Source organism: Chiloscyllium plagiosum, unplaced genomic scaffold, assembly GCF_037043375.1.
Source record: "Chiloscyllium plagiosum isolate Xiang-an unplaced genomic scaffold, Cpla_swu_hap1 HiC_scaffold_3, whole genome shotgun sequence".
Classification (NCBI taxonomy): Eukaryota; Metazoa; Chordata; class Chondrichthyes; order Orectolobiformes; family Hemiscylliidae; genus Chiloscyllium; species Chiloscyllium plagiosum.
Window position 1 is genome coordinate 54405998 of NW_028270141.1, and position 27397 is coordinate 54433394.

Consider the following 27397-nt stretch of genomic DNA (forward strand, 5'->3'; position numbering starts at 1 on the left):
TATCAAGCAAACACTTTCATTGACTACCTTCAAAGGCCACAATCACACAAAGTACTAAGTATCAGAATTAAATTATGGTGTCAGTGGATGTTAAGTAAGTGCAACATAAAAATTGAGATGAGAACCATTTCATGTCAGTTTAAAAGTGATGGAGGTTACTTGAAATAAATGTTTTAGTTGCTTTTCCAATGGCGCATAACTTTAGATTCTAAAATAGATGGTCCAATTTTAGTTAGTTAACACCAAATAATTTGGATGGGTGAGAATTGAAAGCATTATGAATATCTATATCTCAAAGTGGCTTTGCAAGATTTTGCTGGAAGTGCTAATCTTCTGCCTTTTTGACTTCTTATCGTCTTTTCATGATTTTATATTTTCATTTCGAACTGTTAGATTCTATTTCTTTCAAATGTTGGGATCCATTTTCATTTGAGTGACTATTTTATCCGAAAAATTCCCTTTGACAAGTATTTATGAAACCTTTATGTTGTTGACTTCAATTTGAGCAGTAATTTCTTCCTAAATGTTCCATTGAGAATATAGGGAGAAACTTTGCATTCATTAAAGAAGTGAGAAATCATAGGTTTAACATGATATGCAAAAGAATCAGAGTGATGCGAGTTTAAAGAAATTTTTTTTTACACAGTGAGTAGTTATAGTACGAAAAATACTGCCTGGAAATATGGTGGGAGCATGTTCACTGGAAGCATTCAGGAGGGCCTTGGATGATGATTTGGATAAAAATAATGGGCAAAGGTATAAGGAAACAGCAGGGGACTGGCTCAACCTAAAGATGGTCGTTTCATGAGCTATTGCAGATCTAATGGACTGAATGGACTCCTTCTGCTCCATAACAAATCTATGGTACTGAATATTGATATTCCGCCTACCCAGCCCAGCAGCTGGGACCTGGTATTGATGATTAACTTTCATATTAGCACCTTTTAGATAAACTGTTCATGCAAGCAAACTTGCACTGCAGCCAGATCTGGGGCTGCTTTCAATTGGAGAGGACAAGGGAATATTCTACACTGTCCTGTTACAAATCACAACAACCATTTTGATGTATATGCTCAAACATGATTTCCTTAGAACACTAACACATTTGACTGTGTTATACTATAGTTCTTCCATGGATAATGATAGAACTCATGACTGCAACTACAGAGAACTTTCCAGCACCAATCAGGATTTTTTCTTAGTGGTTTGATGCCACACGATGAGTTTGCCTTCAAGACAGGCTGGTTGAGGAGAAGACAAAGTCAAGAATTGTCTTAGACTTGAATTTATAAAATTATAGGTATTTTTAATCAACTTGTTTAGATATGATATGACACACTGCTGGAGTGGGTGAAACTGGAACCCAAGCGTTTAAACTCAGAGACAGGGATGTTGCTGTAGCACCACAAGAGCCCGACATTATTTATTATACATTAATACTAAACATTGAAGTACATGATCATCACAGATATACCACACTCAGATTTATAGTTACAGTGAATAAGGACTAACCTGTCTTCTTTGTGCATTCATGCCTCTGTGATTCTTAAGTTCTCATCTAGTGTAGTACAACGTAGTCTGCTGTATTCTGGTCTAATGTCTACCCACTTGGTTCTGTTTATGGTCTGTGATATGCAGCTCCTTAACATCAATGCAAGGTTGCTTCGGGGGTGAGGATGTTACAGAACAATTTCTTCAGCTTTCATTGAGTTCAGAGTGGTTGCATACAAATTATATGTAAAATCAATCCCACCCACTTACAACAGTGAGGTCTCAAGCTTGGATTGACAGGAAAATCAATCAAACTTACCCTTTCTGAATGGAGTAGTGCTATCACCAAATGCATTATTTGTTGTTTTCTCATATGTCTCAAGAGTCTCACATAAATCATCATCATGTGTCTTCTTGCCCTGTTCATATGGCTGCTCCGGAACAGAAATTGGATCCCATTACCTTGGATAAATGGGGAAAGGATGCTGATAATGTGCTATGTGTGTATAGTTCTTGTAAAGAAAATTATTCGTATATAGATCCCTCAGATCTCTGAATGGTGTTGATGCAAATTAACAAATTAATAAATTAATTGCCTAATTCATCAAATGTGCAATCTTGAAATGTATAGCACAGAGGAAGATTGTTCAATCCATTCTGCTTGTACTGGCTCTATCAAAGAACATTTGTGTTTAGTTTGCATTCTCATTTTTTTGGTACCTAACCCTACAAGTACCTCATCCTTAAGAATTTATCCAAATCTTTGAAATTTATTTGTGGAATCAGCTTCTCCCAGATTCTCTGGTGAAACATTCAAGATTTGGGCAGTTCTCTGAGTGAAAATGTTTCTTATTATCGTCCTCTGGATCTTATTCCTCTGCAGCTTGTATTTGAACAATGAAAGGTACAAAGTGTCAAAACACGGTTAGAGTGAAATGTGGGCAGTCTGATGGCTAATTTGCAGATGGGTAATAACCAATTCATTGATAATGAGGGGGATGGCTGTCGATTGCGGGAAGATATTGATGATTCAGTTGAGAGGATGGAAATATGACAAATGGAATTCAATCCAGAGAAGTGTGAGATTATGCATTTGAGGGGGACAAACACGCTTGGCAATACACCATTAGCAGGAGCGAAATGAGAGAAGTATATAATGGTGGAATTACATAAGGCATTTGTTAGGTCACAGTTGGAGTTCTGTGTGCAGCTCTGGTCACCACATTATAGGAAGGTTGTAATTTCTTTAGTGAGAATATTGAGAGGATTTACAGGAATGTTGTCCGGGCTTGAAGATTGCAGATACCAGGCACAGTTGGATAGGCTAGAGTTCATCTCCTTAAAACAGAGGAGATTGAACAGTGATTCAATGAGGTGTCCAAAGAATTGAGATGCGTGGGTAGAGTGGACAAGGAAGACCTGCTTAACCCCCAGCGGAGAGGACAGTTGCCAGGGACCATAGATTTAAAGTGATTGGTAAAAGGATTAGAGGGAATATGGGATGAAAACATTTCCATACAGAGGGTAGTGGGTGTCTGGAATTTACTGCCCAGTTTGATAGTTGAAGTGGAAATACTCAACATATTGAAAAGGAATCAGATCTGCACCTGAAATTCTGTAACGTGCATCTATGTACTAGATGCTAGTAAGTGGGCTTTAAAATGAGCAGCTAATTTAGTCAGGTAGTGTATAGATGATTGATTGATTGGCCTCTTCCTGTGATGTAAATTTTTCAGGTTTCTACAAGCCACATGTGAAAAGAACTGCATTGAGACAAATGTCAATGATATATAGCATTTCAAGATTACTTATTCTTATTACATCTAACAAGCAAAATTAGTTCAAATTGTATTGATCATGAAGTGTTCAAACATCAAATCTGTGACTGGCCTATTAGAGGTGTCATCCTATTTTAGGTGGAAGCATATAGTTAGTGGAGTCTTGTACTTTAATGCATTAATTAGAATACATTTACTATGATAATAGGATAACTAGTTTAAAATTTACTAATTAACCAGTTATTCTTTGAAAGCACTCCAATTACACAAACCATCAAGCCACAAATTGTATTTATTAACTTTGACGAGTTGCTCCATCCAAGAATGGATCACGCTGATCTTTTACACCACATAGACACATGTGCTGAAGAGAATTCCAATTATATAAATTTTTTAGACTTACTTCTCCCATGGAATTATATTTGATCAAACTTACATGAACAGGGTAATGTCACTGAAACATTTTTGGCTGTTCATTTGTGATCTACTCACCATTATAAGGTGTGTGAATGCTTGCTGATGATTACACAGTGTTTGCAACTGTGATGCTGAAACAGATCATGCCTGCATGAAGTACACAACATTCAGGCTTGCACTGCTAACTAGCAAGTAACGTTTTTTTTAATTCATCATGGGACATGGGCATCATTTGTTGCATTCTGAGCTGTCCTTGAGAAGGAGATTCTTATACCACTGCAATGCTGTGCTGTTGATAGACCCACAATGTCATTAGGTAGGGAATTTTCAAGATTTTGACATAGCAACATTGAAGGAATGGTGATCTCTTTCCAAGTGAAATTGTGAGTGGCTTGCAGGGAGATTCACAGATGGTGGGGTTCCCATGAATCTGCTGCCCTTCCCCTTTCAGATGGTCATGAGTTTGGAAGGTGCTGTCTAAGGATTTTTGGTGAACTTGTGCTATATGTGTTGTAAATAAAGTATATACTGCTGCTACTGTTCCTAAATGCGGTGCCAATCAAACGGGCTGTTTTGTTGATCGCTCGGAGAAGGTCAAAAATGTTTCTTGGAGAATAAGAGGTAAATTGATTGAGTTGTTCAGAACCATGTGTGTCTGGGCAGAGTAAGGAAGAGAAACATTTTCCATTGCTGGATGGATCCAGATTGACGGTCACAGATTTAAGGTGATTGGCAAAAGAAGTAAATGGTGAGATAAGTATCTTTTTCATGCATTGAGCAGTCATGAAACGGCAGAGAATGAGATGGAGAGAGTCAATTTGGGTTTCAGAAGACAATTAGATCATCATCTGAGGAGCAAAGATTTGCAGGGCTATATAATTAAGGCTGGAATGTGGTAGTAGGTTTTATTTGTTCATTTACAGGATTTGAGAATTGCTGGCAATGCCAACATTTATTACCCATTCCTATTTGCTCTTGTGAAGATGGTGGAGCAGCATTCTTGAACCATTACAATCCATTGTTGGAGGAATACCTACAATGTACTTAGGGAGGTATTTCCAGAATTTTGACCCAGTGACGCTGAAGGAATGACAATATATTTCCAAGTCAGAATGATTAGTGGCTTGGAGGGGAACTTGCATGTTATGGTCTTTCCATGTGCCTGCTCCCCTTTTCATTCTAGATGGTAGTGGTCACAGAGTTTGGAAGGCACTGTCTAAGGAGTTTGAGTGAACTTATAATGGACACTGAGGAACCAAATGGGATTTTACAATGGTCTGATAGTTTCATGGTCACCCTTACTGAAACTAGATATCACACCAATAACACAAAATTCAACTGTCAGGCAGAAATATAACAGTTACCAGGATTGAATATATAGTCCAATCCATGCATTTGAGAAGGAATTAGATTATTATATTAAAAGGAAGAGTGTGCAGCATTATGACCAAAAAGACAAGGGAGTGACACTAAGTAAGATGATAACTCAGAGCTGGTGTATTCATAACGGGCAAATTATCTCTTCCTTTGCTATAACAATTCCCTGAGCTCACAACTTGGAGGCTATTAGTACCACATGCTAACCATCTGACGTGTCCAGCTCTTATCAAAGTGGCCCCATTGAGAAATATTATTGTGTGTTAATACAGAATTTTAAATCTACTTATCTTTTAGATTCATGTCTGATATTCCAACAACCTTGCCTTAGTCACTATTATTCGCTTCCCATGACAGCTTTCTTTTAAATTGATGATTTATATACAGCTTCCCCTAAATAAATGCTGTTCATCTGACTTCATCGCAAATATCAACATTGCAAGGATGAGTGCTGTATTATGGTAAGCTTACCAGGCTGATAGAATGCAGACAATATGGGCCTTGGCTGTTTTTACCCAACCATTTCTGTGTACTGATCGCAAAGGCAATAACTTTCAAAATGGCACAGGGATTTTCTTATTTGAGATTAAAACAAAGTATAGATGACTTTAATATCTTTTGGGAGAAGGTAACGACTTTTAAAGTATCAAATGACTCAGTGAAACAGAATGGACTGCATTTTATCAGAATGTTAATTTACAACGATAAGCTACTAGTAGTGACAGCTTTGCAGCTGCTGAATTTTTAACTCTAACCAATTCTTCTTCCAATTCACAGTCCTTCACAAAGATGTTGGGAGCTGTCGAGCTGCTACAATAACAGGAACAATGTCGAGGATCTCTCTGAATGATGATGAAGAGGACAAAGGTATCACTCCCGAAGGCGTGAATTTTTCAACCCTCCCTGGAAATATCATTTCCAAAGTTTTGATACAGCAGCCACCAGCTATGCACGTACCAATTGGAATGAATGAATTAACAGAGCAGTGTCTAAAGAAAGAGAACAGTGAATTGCGACGAACAGTTTATTTATGCACGGATGATAATCTACGAGCAGGGGATGCTGAGCTAGCGCAAACACAAGAGAGGATGATGGAAAGTGACTACATTGTAATGCCAAGAGGCTCAGCAAATGTCCAACCTGTCATTAAAGATGAAAGCAAATTAAATATCAGCATGGAAGGCATGCCACACGATAGGTTAACGCATTTTAAGGTTAACCCTGAATTTAATACAAGCGCATCTGTGATGGATCATATCAGTTTCAATTTAGACCAACACCTCATCACACAAGAACACAAACAGAATATACCATTTGAGCCTCGTTCAGCTGTAAAGAACTTCATTGTTTCCGAACTTGATGAAAATAACACTGCACTATCAAGGAGTGAAACAGGCTCAACAGTATCGATGAGCTCTTTAGAGGTTAGTACATTTGCATTGAAAAGGTGCACAAAAAGTATTCTCAAACTATTAAATGTGTTACTGCTGAAGTGGTCTGTTCTACTTCTCTATCTGCACAATGTGAATTTTTTTTTTAATTATCATCTATCTTGTCTCTCCATTCCTTTGCAAGTTGTATCTTATTCTATACAGACTTTAGGAGTAAAGAAATTTCCACAGCAAGTAAACCTCTGAAAACCTCATGTAATTTTCACCACTATTAACACTCAAAGTTTATTTCATTGCTGCTCTTTATCAATGATTTAATCCAAAGAATCTGCCCACCTCCTTATTAACATGATGTCCCTCAAAATAGCAGGCAGGGAATGTTACATGAATCCATTAACAATCAGTTACAAATGTCCACCAACAGTAATACCGAGGTTGTAATAAAATAGCATGTATCTAAGGGGTTGGGAAATGTCCTTTGGTTAAAATAATTGACTGAAGAGCTAGATCCTCAAGGGGACCAATAGTGCTCAGTTCTTTCAGCACATCCAAGTGTAGTGTGAGGGTGGAAAACCGGAGTGCCAGCCTTAACTGGCAGTTTCCTGAGACCTTTGAGAAGTTGGAGACTCTGCACAAGTCCGAACAAAACCATCCAAATATTAAAGGTCAGGGCTAGGACTCCAAGCCCAGGAAAGTTCCCTAGTTCCTGACCTACTAAGTAATGGATGTCCTTTGTACCAGTTACCACATTTAAGATCATACGCACTGCCGAATTCAAATAGAAGGAAGTAGGAACCAGTCAGGTCTGGATTAAAGCCTGGAACCCCTGACCCTTTCTCATCCCAATTGACCCTTTTTGTTTAGGTCATTTGCTAGTACAGAACTTGAGCATTTCTGAAAAAAAGTACATTTTAGAAACGTAAAAAATAAGAGCAGAAAGAGGTTATTTGGCCCTTCAAGCCTGCTTCACCATTCAATTTGATCATGGCTAATTTGATCAGCTCCTGCTTTCTGACACACTCTTTGATACCTTTCATTCTAAGAATTACATTCAACTCTTTCCTGAAAATATTCAATGTTTTGGCCTCAACCACATTCTGTGTCCGAGAATTCCATAGGCTCATCACTTTCCGAATGAAAGACTCTCTCCACATCGCAGTCCTAAATGGCCTACCACGTATCCTTAGACTGTGATCTCTGGTCATGGACTCTGGTCATTAGGAACATCCTTCCTGCATTTGCCCTGTCTAGTCCTGTTAAAATGTTATCAGTTTCTATGAGGCTCCCCCCTCATTCTTCTAAAAGGTAATAAACATACTCCTAACCAAATAGTCTCATTTCATATGTCAGTCCTGCCACCCCTGTCATCCCAAGAATGAGTCTAGTGAACCTGTTGAAGTTAAAAATCACACGACAAAAGGATATAGTCCAACAGGCTTAATTGGAAGCACTAGCTTTCGGAGCACTGCTCCTTCATCAGGTGGTTGTGGAGAACACAATTGTAAGACACAGAATTTATAGCAAAAGTTTACAATGTGATGTAACTGAAATTATACATTGAAAAATACCTTGATTGTTTGTTAAGTCTCTCATCTGTTAGAATGACCATGATAGTTTCACTTCTTTCATATGTAAATCACAAAACATTTTTTAAAAGTTACGTTCTCAGGTTAACTTTAACAATTGGTGTGAGTCCAGATAATGTGTTGAAGGTGTTAGCCCTCCTGTCTGCATTGTTTGTGCCATAATGTTTAGACTGATTCTTATCTAAAAAATGAATTAACAGAATCTAACGTGGATTCATGCAGTTTTTGAACAAAGTACAATGTAAATCTGCAAGTACAAATTCATCCCAAAAATGTATATGTGTGCATGTGGGTTTGTGAGTGTTTGTGAGAGAGACTCTGTGTGTGTGTGTGTGTGTGTACCTGTGCCTGTCTCTGTGTGTATGTACCTGTGCCTGTCTCTGTGTGTATGTAGTGCAATGGTGCTCACCTGTAGTGTGACATGAAGCCAAGGACCCGGTTGAGGCCATCCTCATGGGTACCGAACTTGGCTATCAGCCTCTGCTCAGCCACTTTTCACTGCTGCCTGTCCCGAAGTCTGACATGAAGGATGGTCACCCGAAGGTCTGAGGTTGAACGTCCTGGACCACTGAAGTGATCTCCAACTGGGAGGGAACACTCCTGTCTGTTGATTGTTGTGCAATGCCCATTCATCAGTTGCTATAACCTCTGCTCAGTTTCACCAATGTACCATGCCTCAGGGCATCTTTGCCTGCAGGGTATGAGGTAGACAATGTTGGCTGAGTTGCATAAGTACCTGCCACGTACAAGGTGGGAGGTGTCCCCACGCGTAATGGTGGTATCCATGTCTACACTCTGACACGTCTTGCAGCGCCTACCATGTCAGGGTTGTATGGAGTTGTCCTGAAAGCCGGGCAGTTTGCTACAGTAATGATCTGTTTGAGATTTGGCAGTTGTTTAAAGGTGAGCAATGGAGGTGTGGAGAAGTTCTTGGTGAGGTACTCATCCTCATTGATAACATGTTGCAAGCTGCGAAGAACATGGCGGAGTTTTTCAGCTCCTGGGAAGTACTGGACAACGAAGGGTACCCTGTCAGTTGCAGCACGTGTCTGTCTCCTGAGGAGGTCATTACAGTTCCTTACTGTGGCACGTCTGAACTGGCGGTCGATGAGTTGAGCATCGTACCCCGTTCTTGTGAGGGCATCCCTGAGTACTTCCAGGTGCCCATCACGTTCCTCCTCATCTGAACAGATCCGGTGTATGTGTAGGGCTTGTCCATAGGGAATGGCTGTTTTAATATGTTTTGGGTGGAAGCTGGAGAAGTGTAGCATTGTGAGGTTGTCTGTCGGTTTGCGGTAGAGTGTGGTGCTGAGGTGTCCATTCTTGATGGAGATGCATATGTCCAAGAATAAGACAGATAATAGAGAGTAGTCCATGGTGAGTTTGATGGTGGGGTGAAACTTGTTGATATCACTGTACAGTTTTATCAGTGACTCCTCGCCATGGGTCCAGAGGAAGAAAGTGTCATCAATTTACCTGGTGGATAGTGTTGGTGGGAGGTCCTGCATAGAGAAGAAGTCTTGTTCAAACCTGTGCATGAAGATGTTGGCATATTGGGGTGCAAATTTGGTCTCCATGGCTGTTCCATGTGTCTGGATGAAGAACTGGTTGCCAAAGGTGAAGACATTGTGATCGAGAATAAAGCAAATGAGTTGTGGGGCGGTGATTGGAGATTGGCAGCTGTTGGTGCTGAGTACTGAGGCTGTGGCCACAATGCCGTCATTGTGGGGAATGCTAGTCTACCACAAACCCACAGATAACCTCACAATGCTACACTTCTCCAGCTTCCACCCAAAACATATTAAAACAGCCATCCGCTATGGACAAGCCCTATGCATACATCGGATCTGTTCAGATGAGGAGGAACGTGATGGGCACCTGTTGTTTAAAAAAAAAAGCAATCAGTTTACTATTGTCCTTTAGAGACAAAACCCTACCATCCTGACTGGAATTGGCCTACGTGTGACTCCAGACCTACAGCAATCTGTTAATTCTTAACTGACCTCTGAAATGGCCTTGCAAGTCATTCAGTTCAAAGGCAAATTGGGATAAGCGATAAACGCTGATCTCATTAACAATGCCCATGTCCATAAAATAACTTTTCAAATGATATTTAATATTTAAATTTCTTGCATTTTAAAAATATATTGTACTACAACCTATGTATTCCGTTTTAACACTTCACTTTTACAGATTAATGAACAAACTGTAATATTCAGTTATACCTGGAGAAGGTATTTTAACCTAATTCAGGTTCAAGTTATCTTAACTTTGTGGTGTGAAATTTCTCTTGTTGCTCAGGTGGAGTAGTGAATGGGAGTCCAACTTGTACTTTTTCCCAACCCTCAGTATACTTTCTGTAAACTCAGGTGACTGAGTTGGGTTAACTCTTACATTGTATCCCTCAGTTCTCATCCTCACAGAATTCCTTTAGTTAAGCTGGTTCATATCCAGGTGAGTGATCAACCATCATCTTCACTGTTTCCACATGCAGAGAGACACAAGGGAGTGTCAAAACACAGTTTACATCGGCAGTTCATTTTCCTGAAAGCAGTCAGCACAAGAATACAATTTGTGGAACACAAGTCTATATCAACAGTGACTGATCAGGAGTGTCTCCCATTTGTAAAGCCCTCCATAGGTATTTTCAAAGGATTTACAGGTTCGTACTCAATCTTTTGAACATCATCCATGGTGATCAAGTCCCACAGTGGGACTTGAACCTAGAGCCTCTGACTCAGAGGTGCAAATGCTATGCACTGCACTGTAAGGCACTTAATTGATGCATCCCTCAAGCTAGAAAGCTGAGTCACTGCCTATCAACCTGGCACACAAGATTCATGCCCTGATTGAATCTTCCCTTTAAAACAATGTTTTGTTGAGATCAAAGCTTTTCCCATTGTTGGATGCCAGCATGTGGCAGCATTATGAAGTGGCTTAAAACTGAAAGAAACAAAATGCAAACAAAGAGGCTGGACATGGTATAGGAGTGGATGGCAAGATGGCTGGGGCACAAGAATATGCTGCAGGTTTGTACAGTTTTAATCACAAACTTCCCCTTTACAAATGTTTTTGAAACATGCCTGAAGCAATAACTGAGATGGCTCATTGAATGTACTTTCTTGTTGCAGGTAGGATGAGAGCAACACTCTGGGTTGTCTTAGCAACTAGCCTTACCATAATACTCTGCCTTACCTGAAGCAATGAGGATCATTACATGGATTTAGAGGGAGGTATTAATGACTGAGTGAACTCACAGAGGGTACAGTTTTATTATCGCATATGATGGTGATGATACAAGTAAACTATGCACCAATATCAGAAACCATGCCATTTCCAACTTTCCGATTATAATGAAATAATGGTTAGATGAATTCTATAACAAGAGAGTAAGCCACTCTACCAGATAACTTCTGTGCAGTGAAGATGAACATTTACATAGGTGTGCACAGGGTGAGAAGATAAAAGCTGCAGGATAACAGCAGCTTGAAGACTCTCCATCATGATTTTGATTCCAGAAGGCATCAGAAAGAAAAATGATAGCCAGCACAGTTCAAAATGAATCCATTAATGTGCATTCTGTTCAGCATTCTGCACTGCAATATTCAGCAGCTTCAGTGCACTTGGAAACACACTGCAGGGGACTGTTAATAAATGATTCTTACATCTTAGTAGATTGTGGACTGCCCTTGTTTGCGTGCACTAAGCAATAGTCAACAATAGGATATGACTTCTAACAGAGGCATGCCAATCAAAATCTCTGGCAAGAGGAAACAGAGAACAGTTGTCTTTCTATCTATGTCTTGGTCACGTTAAAGTGACTTTCTGCATTATGGATAGGACTACTGCCCAACTCTCAACAAGTCTGCACAGCTATCCTTCCCAGCAGACTATCCATAATCCAGTATTGGTTTTCAGTGCTGTACTCAGTGCTGCATTGGAGGTGCTTTCTCTTTCAACTGATGTTGAGCAAAGTTTGACTGTCCTCATAAAGCTAGCTGACCTAATGTTTTGGCTAATATTATTTCTCAAATAGTTTTAACTGGTCATTCATTTAGTGATTATAACCTGGTCAGTCAGGTGGAATTCATGGACTATGGATTCCCTGATTGGACCAGATTAAAAGCCCTAGCTGACAGATATAAACAGGAGTGTCAGATATCCTGTTCACTCTGACACCTGGCTCTGAGGGAGCTGGATCAAAGTCAAGGACTTTCCACATGTTAAAAAAGGGTTACTTAATAGCAGGATACTGATCTTTGTGGAGTTATTTCAATCCAAATATTTGCTATTTATGGGACCGTTACTATGTCTGCTACGTGACTTCCACTATAATGATGACTGTGCTTTAAAGGTTTTGAAATACTTTGGAACATACACAGCACTTAAGAAGGCATTATCTGAGTGGAATTCGGTGGTCCTTTACAGCAGGATAGACTTTATGAATGTAGAGGGTGGAAAGTTTCACATCACAACTGCATGAAGGTGCAGTTAAAAAAGTGACCATTACTTGAATAATTTAATCGTTCTGACTTCCACAGTTGAATTGCTGATATTGAATCCTGTTCAATTAAATGTTGTACTAGGATATTTATCAACTTCCTTGGTTGCTTTAACATATCTGGAGTACTGTGCCTAACCTTGGTCTCCTTAATTAAGGAATCGTATAAATGCATTGGAATAGGATTAGAGAAGGTTGACTAGACTAATACCTGAATGGGCCAGTTGAATTCTGTGTAATGGTTGAACAAACTGGGACTGTATCCTGTTGAAGTTTCAAAGCGCAATAAGTGACTTGATTGAAACGTGCAAGACCCCTAGGCACCTTGACAGGGCAGATGTGGAGAAGGTATTTCCTCTTGTGGGAGAATCTGGAACCAAGGGTCACTATTTTAAAATTAGTGGTCACTCATTTTAAACTAAGATTAGCTGATTTTTTTTTTCCCCTCTGAGAGCTGTGAATCATTGGAGCTCTACTTCCATTGCCTTTTCAGAAAGAGTGTCCTAAACATTTGTAAGGCAGAAATAGATAGACGCTTTCAGAAAGGTGCTGAAAAGTTGTTGGGGGCAGCAAGAAGATAGATTTGAGGTGACAGACAGATCACGTATGGTTTTATTGAATAGTGAAATTGTATTGAATAGGCTTGAGACGCTGAATGGTCTGCTCCTTGTTTGTATGTTTCTGTTAGTTTTGTTAGCCTACTCTTTGATACTAGGAAAACAAACTTTATATTGGCACTCAACAACCCAACTCCATCCTGGGGGGAATTGTAGAAGCAAACTTGGTTATTGTTTCCTGTCACCACGCTTGGAAAATAGTGGGAGAATTTGCAGGCCAACAGTGACTCTGATATTGAATGCATCTTCTGTGGTCCATCCATCTGCACATGCAGACTAATCAGGCTTCCTCAACCCATATGTTACTCAAATGTATCCTCAAGTTTGTACCAGCAGATGTGAACCCAGATTTCAGAGCTGGAGCTCTGCATGAGGTGAGGACAATGCAGGAGAGAGAGAGAGAGAGAAAACCTGCCTTTGCTGTTTTTGAATTCATGTATCGCTGGACATCAGAGTGCGTCTGAGGAAATCAACAAGCAGTGAATTTCACAAATAATCTTGGAGGAACCTGTTTGGCGAAGTTCACAACACAGAATCAGATAAGTTAATTGTTGTTTTCAGTCTGTCCAATAAAAAGGCTGCAGTAGTGAGTACAGTGGGTTATTTCTTGATTATAAGTTTTTGGAGATAAGTTTCTTGATTAAACTTAAAATATAAGCCATAACTACTAATTTAACCTGGGGCAGTGTTTGTAGAGGAATAAGATGGTGTTATTTTCTGGGTCTGTAGATTGTAAAGGAGCAAAAATGGCCTTTGCAGTGATATGTACTTCTTGTCAGATGTGGGAGTTTAAAGAGAGTTTAAGGGTGACTGCAGATTATATCCGCTATAAACGCTGTTGGATGCAAATCTTATCAGATCGAATAGATCGGTTGGAGAGACAGATAGAACTGATGGGGAATTGGCAACAGCTACAGTGTGTGATGGATGGCAGTTATAGGAAGGGGGGAAAGTCTCATATACAGTCACATAGATGGGTTTACTCCAAGAAGGGTAAGAGAGGTCGGCACCTAGGGCAGGAGTCTTTCATGGATATACCCATTTCAAACAGGTATGCTGTTTTGGAAAATGTAGGGGGTGATGGATTCTCAGGGGAATGTAGCACAAACAGCCAAGTTTCTGGAATTGAGACTGGCTCTAATGCAACGAGGGGTATGTCGACTTCCAAGAGATCAGTTGTGTGAGGGGATTCTGTAGTCCAAGGAACAGACAAACGTTTCTGTGGCCAGCAGAGAAAAAGCAGAATGGTGTGTTGTTTCCCTGGTGCCAGGATCAAGGATGTCTCAGAGAGGGTGCAGAATGATCTCACCGGGAAGATGGGCCAGCAAGAGGTCATTGTCCACATTGGAACCAACGACACTGGAAGGGAAAAGGTTGAGATTCTGAAGGGAGATTACAGAAGGTTAGGTAGAAATTTAAAAAGGAGGTCCTCAAGGGTAGTAATATCTGGATTACTCCCAGTGCGACGGGTTAGTGAGGGCAAGAATAGGAGGATAGAGCAGATAAATGCATGGCTGAGGAGCTGGTGTATAGGAGAAGGATTCACATTTTTGGCACATTGGAATCTCTTTTGGGATAGAAGTGACCTATACAAGAAGGACGGATTGCACCTAAATTGGAAGGGACTAATATACTGGCAGGGAAATTTGATAGAACTGCTCGGGAGGATTTAAACTAGTAAGGTGGTGGGGGGGGGGGGGGGGGGGTGGAACCCAGGGAGATAGTGAGGAAAGAGATCAATCTGAGACTAGTACAGTTCAGAACAGAAGTGAGTCACATGGCTCAGGGATAGGCAGGACTGGCAGCTTAGGACCCCTCAAAGATCAGCAAGGCGGCCTTTGTGTGGAGCCACAGAAAGTGGGGGAGATGCTAAATGAATATTTTGCATCAGTATTCACTGTGCAAAAGGATATGGAAGATATAGACTGTAGGGAAATAGATGGTGACATCTTGCAAAATGTCCAGATTACAGAGGAGGAAGTGCTGGATGTCTTGAAACGGATAAAGGTAGATAAATCCCTAGGACCTGATCAGGTGTACCCGAGAACTCTGTGGGAAGCCAGAGAAGTGATGGCTGGGCCTCTTGCTGAGATATTTATATCATCGATAGTCACAGGTGAGGTGCCGGAAGACTGGAGGTTGGCAAACGTGGTGCCACTGTTTAAGAAGGGCGGTAAAGACAAGCCAGGGAACTATAGACCGGTGAGCCTGACCTCGGTGGTGGATACGTTTTGGAGGGAATCCTGAGGGACAGGATCTACATATATTTGGAAAGGCAAGGATTGATTAGAGATAGTTAACATGGCTTTGTGTGTGGGAAATCATGTCTCACAAACTTGATTGAGTTTTTTGAAGAAGTAACAAAGAGGATTGATGAGAGCAGAGCAGTAGATGTGATCTACATGGACTTCAGTTTGGCGTTCGACAAGGTTCCCCATGGGAGACTGATTAGCAAGGTTTGATCTCATAGAATACAGGGAGAACTAGCCATTTGGATACAGAACATGCTCAAAGGTAGAAGACAGTGGGTGGTGGTGGAGGGTTGTTTTTCAGACTGGAGGCCTCAGACCAGTGGAGTGCCCCAAGGATCGGGGCTGGGTCCTCTACCTTTTGTCATTTACATAAATGATTTGTATGCGAGCATAAGAGGTACAGTTAGTAAGTTTGCAGATGACACCAAAATTGGAGGTGTAGTGGACAGCGAAGAGGGTTACCTCAGATTACAACTGAATCTGGACCAGATGGGCCAATGGGCTGAGAAGTTTAATTCAGATAAATGCGAGATGCTGCATTTTGGGAAAGCAAATTTTAGCAGGACTTAATGGTAAGGTCTTAGGGAGTGTTGCTGAACAAAGAGACCTTGGAGTGCAGGTTCATAGCTCCTTGAAAGTGGAATCGCAGGTAGATAGGATAGTGAAGAAGGCGATTGGTATGCTTTCCTTTATTGGTCAGAGTATTGAGTACAGGAGTTGGAAGGTAATGTTGCGGCTGAACAGGACATTGGTTAGGCCATTGTTGGAATATTGCGTGCAATTCTGGTCTCCTTCCTATCGGAAAGATATTGTGAAACTTGAAAGGGTTCAGAAAAGATTTACAAGGATGTTGCCAGGATCGGAGGAATTGAGCTATAGGGAGAGGCTGAACAGGCTGTGGCTGTTGTCCCTGGAGTGTCGGAGACTGAGGGGTGACCTTATATAGGTTTACAAAATTATGAGGGGCACGGATAGGATAAATAGGCAAAGTCTTTTCCCTGGGGTCGAGGAGTCCAGAACTAGAGGGCATAGGTCTAGGGTTAGAGGGAAAAGATATAAAAGAGACCAAAGGGGCAACTTTTTCATGCAGAGAGTGGTACGTGTATGGAATGAGCTGCCAGAGGATGTGGTGGAGGCTGATACAACTGCAACATTTAAGAGGCATTTGGATGGGTATATGAATAGGAAGGGTTTGGAAGGATATGGGCCGGGTGCTGGCAGGTGGGACTAGATTGGGTTGGGATATCTGGTTGGCATGGACAGGTTGTTGCCATACTGTACATCTCTATGACTCTATGACTTCACTCACTCGGACTAACAGCAGTTGAGTTCAAACACTCATATGCTAACAGTTCACTCAGAGCTTCCTCCAGTAGCAGCTGCGATGCTGTCATATTTAGTTCACATAAATACACCAGATTAATGCCTTTGAACATATTCACAACATACGAAGTAATTTACCCTGAAGTTCTGATCTGTTGGGCTATTATTCAGAATATCCATGAAGTGCTAAACCCTCTTGAGTCCTCTATTCCTGAAGCAAGTGATGCTTCTGTTGTGCTGTACAAGACTTTGGAAGATACTCATTTTCATCTCTTTTTGAACCTACCTGAGTAATTTGTTGCCTATTGCTATTGTTTGCCCATCGCATGTGTCACTGAGCTAGTAATTCGGAGGTTCGCAAGGTGATGGGTTCAAATCCCACCATGTCTGCTGGTAGAATCTGAATTCTATTAATAAATTTGAAAGCAAAAGCTAGGCTTGGTAATGGTGACTATGAAGGTATTTTCAGTTGTTGTGAAGAAAACCATCTGGTTCACCGATGTCCCTTTATTTATTGACCAGGCCAACATTTATTTGACCAGAGGGCAGTAAAGTGTCAACTACATTAATGTAGTACTGAATTCGCATGTCGGCCTGACTAAGTAAAAATGATAGTTTCCTTCCCAAAAGGACATTAGTCAACCAGATGAGTTTTTCCTGACAATGGGCAATGGTGTCATGGTCACCAATAGACTCCTAATTCCAATTATTTATTGAATTCAAATACCACCATCTACCATGGCATGATTTGAACCTGGGTTCCCAGAACACCATCAGGATCTCTGAATTAATAGTTTAGTAATACCACTAGGCCATCATCTTCCCTATCATCCTTATCTGGTTTGGCCTAAATGTTATTAAAAACCCACAGTAATGTGATTAACTCTTAACTGCCCTCTGAAATTGCCCTCCCAAATCAACCATTTCAAAGATAATCAGGGATGCCTTCAAGGGAAGGCCACATCCCATAAAATGGTGAAGATAATGTCTGATGCTATTTTCCATGGAGGCCATGTCAGTGAATAAAGTTATAGTCAATGTAGTGACTTTGAGATTTCCCACTAACTTTTCTGCTTTGAAAGATTTATTCTTTTGATTGCTCTTTCAGATCCGTAATCTCAGTTTTTGAAGACTCATGCAGGTTCCCTCCAGATTTATGATAACAGTGAAGGATTAATACTTTCTCGGTGATAGACAACTGCGTCATTCGATGTGGTTTTATGCTGGATAGCTATGGCAATTGCAAAATTTAAGGTCACAATATAGATGGATTAATCCTCAGCTACAAAGGGAATAACATTCAGGTTGTGCCATTGGGCAAAACAGAATAGCAGCAGTTCAGAAAAGCTGATCAATCTTGCTGGATCTCTAAGCACAAGTGGACATTCGGTCCAAGATCTCATTGGAAAATTGCCAAGACTTTCATTTTCATAGTAATATTGGCATTATTAGTATTGTGAGGGCTATATTTCCAAAGTAATGTATTGGAATGATATGTGTTCAATCTTCCAAAATTCCTGTCAGGAATATACATCTGTTTTAAGTCTGCCCACAGCAACACAAAGTCTTCTAAGAAATGTGGTGTTTTGTGATGCAGAATATCTGAAAATGCAATATATCATTAGATTTTGGATAGTATTTTAAGGACTATTTGCTTCAGTGTTTAGATTGCATTGCTGTTGTAACTTTGGAGATGGTCATTCTCACTAGAATTCTCCATTTGTAGCTTTCATTGATGGTTGAGGAATGGTTGAAATTAAGGATGCAGCAGAGTGCAGTTTGTATTAGTCATGAAGCTGGATTGACAGGGAGATGAGGAATACAATAAGACCATAAGAAATAGAAGCAGGAATTGGCCATTTTGCCCTTTGAGCCTGCATGCAATAAGATAATGGCTGATCTACGTCCAGCCTGAACTCCTCTTTTGAGCCAGCACATCATAGTACTCAACTCCCAAATCTTTCAAAAATCTAACTACCTCCTCTTTAAATACTTTCAGTGATCTAGCCTCCACAACTCTCTAGAGTGCAGAATTTCAGACTTCACTACCCCCGAGAAGAAGAAATTCCTTCAGTCTTAAATAAATGTCATTTTATTTTGTAACCGTACATCTGAGTTTGAGATTCCTCACTAATGGAAGCATATTCTCAATATCTACCCTGTCAAGCCCTCTCAGAATCTTGTATGTTACAATGAGATCAGCTTTTATTCTTCTAAACTCTAATCAATCTTTCTGACCTTTTCTCAACAAGTCAACTTTTCATCCCAGGAATCAATTTAATGAATAGTTTTTGAACTGCTTCCAGTGTCAGTGCATTATTTTTTAAATACAGAAATCAAAAATAGATACACAACTCCAAGTGCCACCTCAGCAATACTATGTACAGTTGCATGCTTACCTATTTCTAAACTCCAAACCTTCTTAAATACCCACTACACATTCATGCTAACTTCTTGTGCTTCATGCATAAGAATACCTAGATCCCTCTGTTCCACATTTTTTTGGAGACTTTCTGTATTTAAATAATAGTCCACCATTTGATTCTTCCTACCAAAGTGCACATCCTCTTGCTTTCCTACATTAAACTCCATTTGCCCGAGTTATTGCCCAGTAAGTCATCCACTCTATCTCCCCTTCAGATTCCTTACACCCTTGTCACAGTAAGCCCTCCCACCTATTCTTCTATCATAACAAATGTGGATTTATTCTACTCTGCCTTTCCTCCAAATCATCAACATAGACGGGAAGTAAATGAGGCTATGACTGACGCTTCTGGCATTTGAGTAGTTATGTCTTTCCAACCTGAAGAAGGTGCTTTATTTCTGAATGTCTACTCTGTGTAAACTAATCTTCAATCCATGCTAATAAATTGCCCACAATATTGTGATCTCCTATCTTTTATGTGGCACTTCAGCAAATGCTTTCTGAAAATTCAAATACACTGCTTTCATTGGTTCCCTCTTATCAACTCAACTTCATACATTTTCAAATAATGATAGAAAGTTTGTCAAACATGTTTAGCCTTTCATAAAATGGTGCTGGCCTTGTTTAATTGCATTAAGCTTTTCTAAAAGCCCTGCTATTTCTTTCTTAATAGTGGACTAATAGTATTTTTCCAATGGCCAATGTTAGGCTACTGAACCTACGATTTACTACAGTCTTCCTAATCTTCCTTCTTAAACAAGGGTTACATATTAGCAGTTTCAATTTCTGGAATTCAGTGAGTTCTAGAATATTTCTACCATTAGCCTCCATTATCTCCGAGGCCTCTCACTGAAAAACCCTTGAATGCAGGCCATCAGGTCCTGGTGACTTATCTACCTTCAGTTCCCCAGTTGGATCCTGAAAGGTTCCTAGATTTACTTCTGTGACTCTCTTTTTATATTTCCATAGAAGTTCTTGATTGTTGTTTTATATTGCTTGCCATATTATTTTTCACATTCAATTTTCTCTATTGGTTAGTTTTCATTCATCCACTGCTGGTTCTTTAAAAACTTCCTGATCCTCCGGCCTGTCTTACTTTTTGCAGCTTTATCGGTTTAGTGTTTGATTGGATACTCTCCTTGACTGCTTTAATTAGTCATAGGTGGTTCATCCTTCTCATCGACTCCTTCATTTTGACTGGAATAAGTCTTTGCTATTAAGAAATAGCTGCTAAATTTAGGGTAGGTATAGACAGGCATTTCTCAAACTGGAGATGATTTGAAAGTCATCTTCCCCAGTGATCAGTGTTGGGACCCTTGCTTTATGTAAACAATTTGGAAATTTGTCATGAGGACAACATCTCTAAATTTGCAAATGATACTTAGCTAGGGAGAACAGTGAATTGTGAGGATAACGCTAAGTGACTTCTTGACAATTTCAAGATTGTCAGCAAGACTAGCTAGTTGGCCAAATGATCAGACACCTGGCAGATTAATTTCAATGCAGAGAAATATGACGTAATATATTTTGATAGAAGAAACACAGAGAAACAATACAGACTCAATGGAATAACATTGAGGGGAGCACATGAACACAGGGACCTCAGGATTTACATGTATGATTCTTTGAAGATGGCCACGTAGGTTGAAACTTGTTAAGGCTTATAGGATCCTTGAGTTTACACATAAAGGCACAGAGTATAAACACAACAAAATCATGCTGCACCTTTGCAAATCATTGGTCAGACTACATTTGGAGTATTGTATTTAGCTCTGAGCACTTTATTTAGGGAAGGACATTGAAGCCCTGGAAAGAGTGCAAAGGAGATTTACTGGAATTATACCAGGAATGAGGGATTTCAGATACAAGAGCAATTGGGCTTATTCTTCTTGGACCAAAGAAGATTAAGAGGTGACCTTGTTAGCGCGTTCAAAATTATGAAGAATTTGGATAGGATAAAGAAGGATATTCTATTTCCACTAGTCGAATGTCAATAAGTAGGGGTCACGAGACAAGGAGAAGCTTCTTTTGTCAGAGAGTTGTTAGGATTTGGAACCTACAGCCTGGGACAGTGGTGGAGGTGGATTCTATATGAAGTTTAAAGTGAGAGCTGGATATAATTGAAAGTTATGAATTTAGAGGCTTACGGAGGTAGGACTGGAGAATGGGACTATCAGGGTAGCTCTTTCAAGAGCTGGTACAGACCGGATAGGTTGAACAGCCTCCTTCTATACTGTAAAACTTTATGATATTCCTAGCTCACTTAATAGAACATAGAACAGTATAGCACAATATAGGCCCATTGGCTATCAGTGTTGTGGCGACCTTTTATCCTACTCTAAGGTCAAACTAAACTACATACCCTTTATTGTACTCTGTGCCTTTGCAAAAGTCGCATAAATGTCCCTAATGTATCTGGCTCTACTACCACTGCTGGCAGTGCATTCCATGCACTCACCACTCTCTGTATAAAGAACGTACCTCTGACATCTCCCCTAAACCTTCCTCCAATCACCTTAAAGTTATGCTCCCTCATGATAGATATTTCCGCCATGGGAAAAAGTCTCTGGCTATCCACTTTATCTATGCCTGTTATCAACTTGTACACCTCTATCAAGTCACCTCTCCTCCTTTTTTGTTCCAATGAGTAAAGCCCTAGCTCCCGCAAACTTTCTTCATAAGACCTGTCCTCCAGTCCAGGCAGCATCCTGGTAAATCTCCTCTGCACCCGCTCTAAAGCTTCCACATCTTACCTATAATGAGGGGACCAGAACTGAACACAATATTCCAAGTGTGGTCAAACCAGGGCTCTATAGAGCTGCAGCATACCCTTGTTCTTAAACTCAATCCCCCGCTAATGAAAGCTAACACACCATAATGACCCTATTAAACTTGGGTGGCAATTTTGAGGGATGTGAGTCCCAAAATCCTTCTGTTCCTCCACACTACCAAGAATCCTACCTTTATCCCTGTATTGTGCATTCAAATTCTACCTTCGAAAGTAAATCACTTCACACTTTTCCACGTTGAGCTCAATCTGCCATTTATCAGCCCATTTCTGCATCCTATCAATGTCCAGTTACGACTTACAAAAGCCCTCCACACTATCCACAACTCCACCAATCTTCGTGTCATCAGCAAACGTACTCACGCGGCCTTCCACTTCCTCATCCAAGTCATTTATGAAAATCGCAAAGAAAAGGTCCCAGAACCGATCCCTGCAGAACACCACTGGTGCCCAAGCTCCAGGCTGAATACTTTCCATCTACCACCACCCTGTGTCTTCTATGGGCCAGCCAATTGTGTATCCAGTTAGCCAGCTTTGCCTGTATTCCATGCCTCATTACTTTCTGCAAGAGCCTACCATGGGGAACCTTATCAAACATCTTGTTAAAATCCATGTGCACCACATCCGCTGCTCTACCATCATCAATGTGTTTTGCCACATCTTCAAAGAATTAAATAAGGTTTGTGAGACATGACCTGCCCCTCACGAAGCCATACTGATTATCTCTAATCAACTTATGGTTTTCCAAGTAAAAATAAATCCTATCTCTCAGAATCCTCTCCAATATTTTACCCACCACAGATGTAAGGCTGACTGCTCTGTAATTCCCAGGATTATCCTTATTCCTTTTCTTGCATTTGCCACCCTCCAATCATCTGGCATTATTCCAGTGGACAGTGAGAATGCAATGATCATTGTCAAAGCTGCAGAAATCTCTTCTCACTTCCTGGGGAGCCTAGGGTGGTCTATCCCATCTTGCCCAGGATATTTATCTACCCTCATGTTCTTCAAAATTTTCAGCTCATCCTCATTCTTAACGTCAAACTGTTCGAGCATATCAATCTGTTTCCTACTATTCTCAGAAATGTCACGGTCCCACTGACTACTGAATACTAAAGCAAAGTAATCATTAATGACCTCCCCTACCTTCTCCAACTCGAGGTGCAAGTTCCATCCACTGTCCCTGTTTGGCCCTACCCTCACTCTGGCCATCCTCTTGTTCTTCACATAAAATATAGGACGCCTTAGGGCTTTCCGTAATCCTACCCACTGAAACTTTTTCATGCCCCCTTCTTGTTCTCCTAAGTCCATTCTTCAGTTCCTTCCCACTACCTTGTAATCCTATAAAGCCCTGTATGATCCTTGCCTCCTCAACCTTAAGTAAGCTTCTTTGTTCTCTTGACTACATGTTCCACATTCCTTGTCACCCATAGAACATAGAATATTACAGCACAGTACAGGCCCTTCAGCCCTCAATGTTGCGCCAATCTGTGGAACCAATCTGAAGCCCATCTATCCTACACTATTCTATTTTCATCCATATGTCTATCCAATGACCATTTAAATGCCCTTAAAGTTGGTGTGTCTACCACTGTTGCAGGCAGTGTGTTCCATGGCCCTACTACTCTCTGAATAAAGAAAGTACCTCTGACATCTGTCCTATATCTATCACCCCTCAACTTAAAGCTATGTACCCTCATGCTAGCCATCGCAATCCGAGGGAAAAGGCTCTCACTATCCAACCTATCTAACCCTCTAATTATCTTATATGTCTCAATTAAGTCACCTCTCAACTTTATTCTCTCTAACAAAAACAGCCTCATGTCCCTCAGACTTTCCTCGTAACATATTCCCTCCATACCAGGCAACATCCAAGTAAATATCCTCTGAACCCTTTCCAGTGCTTCCACATCCTTCCTCTAATGCAGTGACCAGAACTGTATGAATTATTCCAAATGTGGCCGCACCAGTGTTTTGTACAGCTGCAGCATGATCTCATGGTTTCGAAACTCAATCCCTCTACCAATAAAAGCTGATACACTATGTGCCTTCTTAACAACTCTATCAACTTGGGTTGCAACTTTCAAGGATCTATACTGGACGCTGAGTTCTCTCTGTTCATCTATACTACCATGAATTTTACCATTAGCCTAGTACTCTGCATTCCTGTTACTCCTTCCAAAGTGAATAACCTCACATTTTTCCACATTAAATTCCATTTGCCACCTCTAGCCCAGCTTTGCAGCTTATCTCTGTCTCTCTCTGTAACTTACAACATCCCTCATCACTATCCACAGCTCTACCGACCTTAGTGTCATCTACAAATTTACTAACCCATCCTTCTACTCCCTTTCTAGATCATTTATAAAAATGACAAACAACAGCGCACCCAAAAAAGATTCTTGCGGTAACCCACTAGTAACTGAACTCAAGGATAAATATTTCCCATCAACCACCATCCTCTGTCTTCTTTCAGCTAGCTAATTTCTGATCCAAACCGCTAAATCACCCTCAACCCCATGTCTCCGTATTTTCTGCAATAGCCTACCATGGGAAAGCCTATCAAATGCCTTACTGAAATCCATATACACCACATCAACCACTTTACCCTCATCTACCTGTTTGGTCACCTTCTCAAAGAACTCAATAAGGTTTGTGAGGCACAACCTACACTTACAAAACTGTGTTAAATGTCCCAAACCAACTTATTCCTTTCTAGATTATTATAAATCCTATCTTTTATCACCCTTTCCAACACTTTACCCTCAATCGAAGTCAGGCTCACAGGTCATAATTTCCAGGGTTGTCTCTACTCACCTTCTTGAACAAGGGAACAGTATTTGCTATCTTCCAGTCTTCTGGCACTATTCCTGTAGACAATGACAACATAAAGATCAAAGCCAAAGGCTCTGAAATCTCCTCCCTGGCTTCCAAGAGAATCCTAAGATAAATCCCATCTGGCCAAGGGAATTTACCTATTTTTACATTTTCCTCAAATGCTAAACCTCCTCCCTATGCACCTCAATCCCATCTAGTCTAGTAGCCCGTTTTTCAGTATTCTCCTCGACCACATTGTCTTTTTCTAGTGTGAATACTGACAAAAAATGTTCATTTAGCGCTTCCCCCATCTCCTCTAACTCCACGCACCACATCCCACTATTATGCTTATTTGGCCTTAATCTTACTCTAGTCATTCTTTTATTCCTGATATAGCTATAGAAAGCTTTAGGGTTTTCCTTGATCCTATCCACCAATGACTTCTCATTCCCCTCCTGGCTCTTCTTAGCTCTGTCTTTAAGCCTTTTCTGGCTAACCTGTAACTCTCAAGCACCCTAACTGAGCTATCACATCTCATCCTAACATAAGCCTCCTTCCTCTTGACAACAGATTCAACTTTCTTGGTCAACCATGGCTCCTGCTCTCGACATCTTCTTCCCTGCCTGACTGGTTCATACTTATCAAGCACCTGCAGTAGCTGTTCCTTGAATAAGCTCCATATTTCAATTGTGCCCATCCCCTGCAGTTTCCTTCCCCATCCTATGCATCCTAAATCTTGCCTAATCGCATCATAATTTTCCTCAAGCCTTTCCCCCAGCTATAACTCTTGTCCTGTAGTATATACCTAAGTAAACATAACCGAATTGTGGTCACTATCACCAAAGTGCTCACCTCCCTCCAAATTAACACCTTGCTGGGTTCATTACCCAGTACCAAACCTATTATGGCCTCACCCCTTGTTGGCCTGTCTACATACTGTGTCAGGAAATCCTTTTGCACACATTGGTCAAAAACTGACCCATCTAAAGTACTTGAACTATAGTATTCCCTGTCAATATTTGGAAAGTTAAAAGTCCCCCATAACAACTTCTCTGTCACTCTCGCTCCTATTGAGGATCATCTTTGCTATCCTATCTTCTACATCTTTGGAACTATTCAGAGGCTGTACCCATGTCTCTGAAATAGCCACTACATAGAAATCTCAGGTACCAACCCATGCTACAAGTTCACCCATCTTATTCCAGATGCTCCTGGCATTGAAGTTGACACACTTCAAACCAACTTCTTGTCTGTCGGTGCCATCTTGTAATCTTGAAATCTTAGTTCTAACTTCACTACTTTCATCTTCCCGTCTACTCGAACTACAATTTTGGTTCCCATCCCCCTGCTGAATTAGTTTAAACCTACCTGAAGAGCATTAGCAAATATCCCCCCCCAGGATACTGGTACCCCTCTGGTTCAGGTGTAGACCATCCTGTTTGTAGAGATCCCACCTACCACAGAAACAGCCCCAATTATCCAAGAATCCAAAACCCTCCGTCCTGCACCATCTCTGTAGCCACATGTTCAACTCTTCTTTCTCCTTATTTCTCGCTTCGCTGACATGTGGCGTGGGCAACACACCAGAGATAACAACTCTGTTTGTTCTAGCTCTAAGTTTCCACCCTAGCTCCCTGAATTTCTGCTTTAAATGCCCATTTCTCTTCCTACCTATGTCATTGGTGTCTATGTGGACCACAACTTGGGGCTGCTGCCCCTCCCCCGCAAGGATCCAGGAAACATGATCAGAGACATCACGGACCCTGGCACCTAGGAGACAACACACCAAACATGAGTCTCTTTCGTTCCCACAGAACCTCCTATTTGTCTCCCTAACTATGGAGTTCCCAATGACTAATGCTCTGCTCCTCTTCCCTTCTGAACAACAGGGACAGACTCTGTGCAAGAGTCCTGTGCCCCATTGCTTACCCCTGGTAAGTCCCCCCCTCCCCCCCCCCAACAGTATCCAAAATGGTATGCTTGTTATTGAAGGAAACGGCCACAGGAGATCCCTGCACTGTCTGCCAGTTCTCTTTCTGTCCCCTGACAGTAACCAATCTATCTTCTTCCTTTACCTGAGGTATGACTACCTCCTGTAATTTCTCTGAATAACCCCCTCTGCCTCCCAACTGATCCGAAGTTCATCCAGCTCCAGCTCCAGTTCGCTAACATGGTTTTCAAAGAGTTGGCGTTGGGTGCACTTCCCACAAATGCAGTCCACAAAGACACTATTAGTGACCCTTACGTTCCACATTCTGCAGGAGGAACATTCAACTGCCCTAGCCTCCATTCCCACTATTCTAAATTACCAAAGAGACTGCTGAAAAACTAAGAAGAAAGAAACCAGTCACCTTAACAATTGGCACATAAACTTTTTTTTGGATTAGAGGAGGATGACAGGTGGGGGACATTACCCAAGTAGTGTTTCGGGTAAAGCAACCAGCCAAATATAATGCCTCACTTACCCAGCAGTCCTGTGTCTGCTCCCGCTCAGTGCACGCTCTACCTATACACAAGGTAAATCTTTATACCTTTCAAAATTTCCCTCCCCTTCGGGCCTCTGGTCCTCGCTGTCACTCCTCCCACTCCAACTGCCACCGAAGAAAGTGAAGCCTAGAAAAGAAACCAAAGTTC

General features: G+C 40.9%; 1 protein-coding gene and 1 pseudogene across 15 annotated transcripts in view; one reads left to right on the forward strand and one right to left on the reverse strand.

Moving 5' to 3' along the window:
- The window catches only part of adgrb3 (adhesion G protein-coupled receptor B3), an 858467-nt gene that overhangs the window by 799998 nt on the left and 31072 nt on the right, over positions 1-27397 (forward strand). For all 15 annotated transcript variants that reach the window (XM_087979341.1, XM_087979352.1, XM_087979359.1 and 12 more), the window contains one exon: positions 5841-6487. In XM_087979341.1, the coding sequence (XP_087835467.1) occupies positions 5841-6487 (647 nt within the window). The remainder of the gene's footprint in view (positions 1-5840; positions 6488-27397) is intronic.
- Positions 7292-10733, reverse strand: LOC148150584 (uncharacterized; annotated as a pseudogene).